At 42.3% G+C, this 6378-nt stretch overlaps 1 protein-coding gene across 1 annotated transcript in view; it reads left to right on the forward strand.

Annotated features, from left to right (window-relative positions):
- ERP44 (endoplasmic reticulum protein 44) overlaps positions 1–4457 on the forward strand; it is a 47561-nt gene extending 43104 nt beyond the window's left edge. The window contains exons 11-12 of the mRNA XM_059471397.1: positions 1719–1821; positions 3870–4457. Coding sequence (XP_059327380.1) covers positions 1719–1821; positions 3870–3971 — 205 coding nt within the window. The 3' untranslated portion in view covers positions 3972–4457. The remainder of the gene's footprint in view (positions 1–1718; positions 1822–3869) is intronic.
- Positions 4458–6378: the final 1921 nt, after the last annotated feature.

Here is a 6378-nt window from a genome sequence, read left to right on the forward strand (position 1 = left end):
GAGAAGTAGTAGAGATGTTTAGTTTAGACTTTGATGTTATGTTTCTTAAATGTTCAGTTTCTGTGAAACACTGTCAGAATAATGAGAGCTACTTGCTTGATGTGTACCAGTTGTCACTTACAAATGAAGCTGAAAGAGAGATGTCAGGATTGTTGACAGTTGCCTAATGATAAATAATTACTCAACCTTACTCTAGGACGTTGAGCTGATACATAGAAATAGCAAAACACAGTTTGGGAACAGGAAGAGCTTGGAGCTCCTGGGAAGATACTCTTTTGTGTACATGTGGTTTGGATGTTTTTGTTGTTTCTTGGGTGGTTTTATATAGTGGTTTTATTTTTTAATAATAAGTAAAATCTTAATTCTGATATTTTCATCTACCACTTCAGTAACCTTCTGGACTCTGATAAACTGGCTCCAGGCTGTCTCTTGTAACCTCAGTGTTGCCAGCAGCCAACAGGGTTTGGATGTGGCACTTTGAGAACTGGGCTACTAAAAGATTTCTTCTCTCTTTAGGGAGCTCATTGTCTTTTTGGAGAATAGGCACTTGTCAGGCAAATGAGACCATCACTATTTTATCCTCATCTGTTGGCCACCTGGCCCTATTCATCCTGCTGTTCCAGGGTGGAAATGATAGCAGGGAGTGTCCAACAGATGTGCTGTAGCTTCAGCAAGAACAGGCTGAGCTACACAAGGCTGCAGGCACCGAGTGCCCCTGCTGCATTAGGAGAGGAGAATGCCTCCAGCAATGTGTCTGCCCTAGAACAGGGGCAGGAGCCCAAGGAAAAGCAGGGAGCAGTAAGTCAGCTGTCCCTATAACCAGGCTGGAATGAACCCCTTTTTCTCCATTGGTACTAATTAATGATCTCATCTGGGATGGGAAGGGGCCTCTTAAAGTATCAGTGTAATACTGATTGGTTACAGACATTGCTGTAATGATACCCTCTGAATCAATATTTGCTGCATTTTATCCATAGCATTTTCTGATGATTTTAAATATTGCTGATAGTTTGTCTGACCACACTTTCTTCCTCTTTCCTACATGTAATTAATTTCATGAAATACTCCCTGCAAAACCTGTGTCCATTCACACATTACCTTTAGATTGCATGCGGAGTGCCCACACTAGAATTTATCTCATCTTTAATACTTACTAGATTAACTCTTCCCTTTGAGATTTTGGTCAACTTGACATTTCACAAATAAAACTGGATGCTGTAGTTTAGCACGTTTGCTGTGGGTGACAGTAGATGATCTCAGATTAGATTTACATTGATATCCTCTTAGTGCTTATCTGTGGTGTGTGTGCAGCTGCTGAGGCAGTAGAGAGCCTTTCAAAGATGTTTTGTCAATAGTGCTCCCCAAGTGTCATTTGTATCTGTAAACTGTGCATTTGGAACCTGCTGTTCCCTCTTACATTACAGTTAGTGGGGAGCTGAAGGAAGTTCACAATGAAGTTATTGGCTGGTACAGCTCTGTGGGAGTTATTGAAAAGATGAAATACTTGCTGTGTTCTCAAGAGACAGTGGAAAGAAAAAGAAGCTGGTGGGATACCTTAGCAAACCATGTGGCTCCCTGTCCTCTATTAATCACCTAAAAGTAGGCATAGTGTGCTAGGTAAACAGGAGTTGGCTACTCTAAGCAGTGCACTTTAAATCTCCTGTGTTTGGACTTAATTTGTAATAAACATGTGGATGTTTCTGTTGAATTTGTTCCAGAGTTCCAGGTAAACTGAAGCAATTTGTACTAGACTTGCATTCTGGAAAATTGCATAGAGAGTTTCATCATGGCCCTGATCCAACTGACGTAGCACCTGGTCAGGTAAGGTTACAGCAAATACATTTCATTTGGTCATTTAGTAAAGACCTTTTTATTACTCTTTGTCAGAGCTGTACCTTCTGGTATATTTGTACTTTAAACTTCTGTCTTTTGAAAGAGAAAATCTATTAACAGAAGCATAACATTACCACCTTTGCTTGGCTCCTCAACCTTCTCTGGGTGAAGGCAAGGGAGTATCAGGGGTGGTAGGCATTAGGGTAATATGGTACCTATTTGCCTTGAATAAGGGAAGAGTATAAGAATATTTATTTTCTCCACTGAAACAGGAGATATTGGGCTGGATGACTGACTTCACAGAGCTGCTCTTAGGTTCTCCTGTGACTTCAGTGCAAAAGCTGATAATCCATCATAGCTGCATTATTTCCACACAGCACACTACTAGAGGGTGCTTCTAAGGGGAAACAACAATTGAATATTTTATATATTACCAGTGTAAGCAGAAGGAAATTATTAGAGCATCAAGAAAGGATGGGTGAGCAGTAATAGGCATTACTGCTTTTGTTAATGTGGTTGACAAACAGCATTAGCAGTGCTCACAGGCTGCACTTGTCAGTTTGATTTCCTCATTGTTCTACTCAAACCTTGTCATATTGTGTAATTAAATGCCTGGAAGTCACTTCTGGGATCTCTTCAGAAACACAACTACAAGATCCTTCTCCAGACAAAAGTCAGAAGGCCCTCAGTGTCAGAAAAGAAAGGACATGACCAGTCCCAATTCCCTCTGCTCATTGCAGTCTTCTAATGGTGTCTATCAGCCTTTGTATCTTCTTGATACTCCACTCAGCTCACAAGCTTGGGGTCCTGCTGAAAAGTGCAAATTTAACTGTCAGGGAACATTTTCTCTACCTTGGGCACCCTCCAAAGAAAGAACCTTTTTTAAACACTTTGTTCAAGGTATACATGGTGTTGTCCAGGGCTCAGAGCCACTTTGGTCCCAGAGGAGCACTGGTGCCCTCATGCTGGGGAGCCTTGGGCCATTCCATGGCTGAGGGACAGAAACTATTTACAGCTACAGGCTCCTTTTCCTGCTCATCTGTGGAATGTGGTAAGGATGGCACTGCTCTAAGTCGATTGAGTGCAGCCTCCTGTTTCCCTGCTCAAAAGATTTAGAAGTGTGAAAGCCCTGGAGGGCTTGCCTTGGCCAAGAGAATGACTGATTTTGAATGTTGTCATGACTGGCTGTGAAAACACGTGGGCTGAATTGTCTCAGCAGTAATTCATTTGAGTTCCCTGTGTTTCTCAGAAATTCATTGAGCAACCAGAATTCAGGTCATCAGGAGGAGGGGCAGAAATAAGGGCTGGGACTGAGGCATAGGCCAGGCACTTGCCCTGAGGAGGAGGCTAGGCCAGGGAAGGAGGAAGCCTGTGGAGTCCCTGGATTCTGCTGCCTGCCCATCTGGGCACAGGCACAGGAAACAGAGCTGCAGGCTCGCTCTTGCCTCATTTCTGCCTTGAAAAATGCACACAAAACCTGGGATGTTTACATTCCCATCTCTGCATGGCATCCTGCCATCTTGTGGGAGATGTGGATGCAATGGAAATAAATACTGGCACTCACTAAACTGGAGGCTGCTGTCGTGGGTCACCCATTCCCCTTGAATTGCATGTATTTTTGTATGGGGTGTTTTCTTTTAGTTTCCATGGAAAAGCAATTCTAAAATACTTTTGCAGTGAAGTCACTTCTGCCCTGGTATATCTCATAAAACACATGCAGGTAAATCTAGAATGCCCCCAAAGCCAGTGGTGGATTAAAGCAAATACACAATGGGGTACATTTGAAATACTTCTGTGTGACTTGTACAAAACCTCATGTGATGGCCACTGCCCTTGAGATGTTACAACAAAAGGAATATCCTTAACTGGAATTGCTTAATTAATGTGTGTCTGTGTTCCACCTACTTGGGACTCTGAACATACCTTCCAAAAAAACCCCCAACATTTCTGCAATCCCATAATGCTATAAATTCATTTAATGGAGATGACTGATTATTAGTCTAACAAACAATTTTACTGTTTGTTCTGTTTTTCAGCCAATTCAGGATTTAGCAAGCAGCCCACCAGAGAGCTCATTCCAGAAACTGGCACCCAGTGAACATAGGTACACCTTATTGAGGGAAAAAGATGAACTTTAAAAAACTTGAAATAATCTTGCAAGCCTTTCAGACAGCAGCATTGACTTCTGTGTGGTGGAAATAGTAAACCTATATTTTCATAATTCTATGTGTATTTTTATTTTGAATAAACTGAAAAATAATTTTTTTCTCCCCAGGCTTGTAAATACATTTGGTTTGGTGGGTCATTCTGTACAGCATCTTTCAAACAATACATTCTTAATGCTATAGTAAAATATCAGAGACCCATCCAGACTCTTGATCTAACTCTGTAAAACTTTTATAATCCAAATGAAGGTATCCTTGCCAGAGACATGCTGTTAACTTGCACTATCCCATTAAATAGGACTTTTGGGTTGTTTTCTGTGTAACCTTGGTAGTATGTGCTTTTTCTTCTTCTGTGAACAGCTATCCTGGTAATCTATTTCTTTGTCACATTTTTCTCCAACTTAAGAGGGTCTTCTATTCTGGATACTTGGGAGGGGAATAAATTAAAGTTTTACAGAATCTTGTGTGGTGCTTTACTGGCTGTAAATATCTAAACAATTTAACAATCCAGAATATTAAAATACCAAGTGAGGAGAGGAAAAGTTATGATAATGGCTCAGTTTTGAATGAAGGGGCTGTACTGACCTGCTCTGATTTCCTGGAACTCAGATTGTTATGCTGCCCACCAGGTTGTGGCAGAAGGACAGGAATGTTAAAAACCTTTCAGCATCAGAGAGGACTAGGACTGGACTGGTATCTGAGTTTGTCAGTCCTAAATTTTTATCTGTATGTATGTTACCATTAGTCTCTGGGTATTTTGGGGTTTTTTTTCCTTCTGGGTCCCTGCCTCCCTGGCAGACACTGTTCAAACAACCATTGCAAATTTTCTGTTACTCTTTGCCTGGCTTGTGCCTCACTTATTGTGTACTCTTTGAATTCTGTTCTGAAGAAGGAATTACCATTTTCCTTGTGGCATTCTGTTACGGGCTTTCCTCAATGAACCTTCAAGCTGCTGGGTGAGGTGAACATACAGTAACTGTGAGAGGGCAGAATATCTCTTGATTTGTGCTGCATTGCTGGAGATTACTGGATTTGTGCCCTTACTGCACAGACTGTACATCTGTGACTTGGGCCCCAGGGCTCAGTGTCCTTGGAAGCAAGTTTGTTCTCTGCACAGGTGGAACACTGGGTTCTGGTTTACTTAGGAAAGTGCCCCAGCCTGTGCAGTCACTGCTCAGGACCATTTTGCCTCTCAGATTGATACCACTGGCTCAGTTATTGACAGAGGACATGACACAGTTAGTGACATGGTCCTGAGCAGCTGTGGCAAAAGTTGATCCCATGACAGGCTCCTGACTCAAGCCCCTGCAGCACCAGGCACAGCAGATTTCTAGGGAGCATTTCTGAGGACAGAGTTGCTGGTACTACACTAAGCTACGGCTGACTATGCAGCTGCAGAGTTGGGAGCTGAAACAATATTGCAAAGTTTTATTTACAGCTATACTTTTTTGTTAGTTTTGTGAATCGGCATTTTGGAGTGCACATAAAATGCTTGAAAGCCAGGTCTTCTCCTGCCCCATTCTCCATCTCATCACAAATCAAGCATTTTTGGCAGCTGAGTCATACTGCCTTCCAGCTGAAATCAAAAGATGTGAGCAGGGTGTGGTTTTAAGGCTGGCACTTATTATCTGCAGGTTGTATTATGCAACTTCTGGAGTTCTAGGACCTGAAATTTTAGTCAATTATTACATGATACCTGCAAGTACTTACCTTACTTCTCTGAGGTTCCTATTTTTCCTTGAGATTCTTGGAGGAATGGGATTTATAATTGCTGTTTGGTGGAAGATATCTAAACTTCTCTTTCTGAAGAGAGATGATCATCATCACCCAGCAGTCCACTGGCTGGTGCTCTCAGCTAAGAAGTGCAAGAGATGAGTCCCCTCTGCCCCGCCTTAATTCAAGTTTCCTTTTGAGGGTAAGGACTTGCTCCCAGAGCTTTGGCATCCCCAGCACTAGGCTGAGGGTTAGATGTAACAGTTTTATGACAGTTCATGCTCAAGTAATTTTGGTGCATTCATTGGAGTTGGACCTGATTCTCCTGAGTTCTTGATGACCACTGACCCAGCTGCACCAGTGCTCAAGTCCCTTTTCTCTTTGCAGGCAGGAGGTTGCACAGCTAAAGCTGAGCTGGGCTTGCCCATTCTGCTGAGGGGCACTTGAGCCTTTACCTGGGAAAGCCAAGTGCTTGTCAAAAGCCAAGTTGTGTTTCAAACTGAGCCCTTGCACTCTGAACATCTGCATCTGTCGTTTTAACCATTTGGTGCTCAACTTCCCACTCCCTTTAACACTTCTCATAGCTTTTCCAGAAGTTGTCAAAAATATTAGTGTTATCCCCTTAGGGAACAAAACCATTCCAAACTGTGTTCCACTGAACTTGAGT

Source organism: Ammospiza nelsoni, chromosome 1 (genome assembly GCF_027579445.1).
Source record: "Ammospiza nelsoni isolate bAmmNel1 chromosome 1, bAmmNel1.pri, whole genome shotgun sequence".
In the NCBI taxonomy this organism is placed as follows: domain Eukaryota; kingdom Metazoa; phylum Chordata; class Aves; order Passeriformes; family Passerellidae; genus Ammospiza; species Ammospiza nelsoni.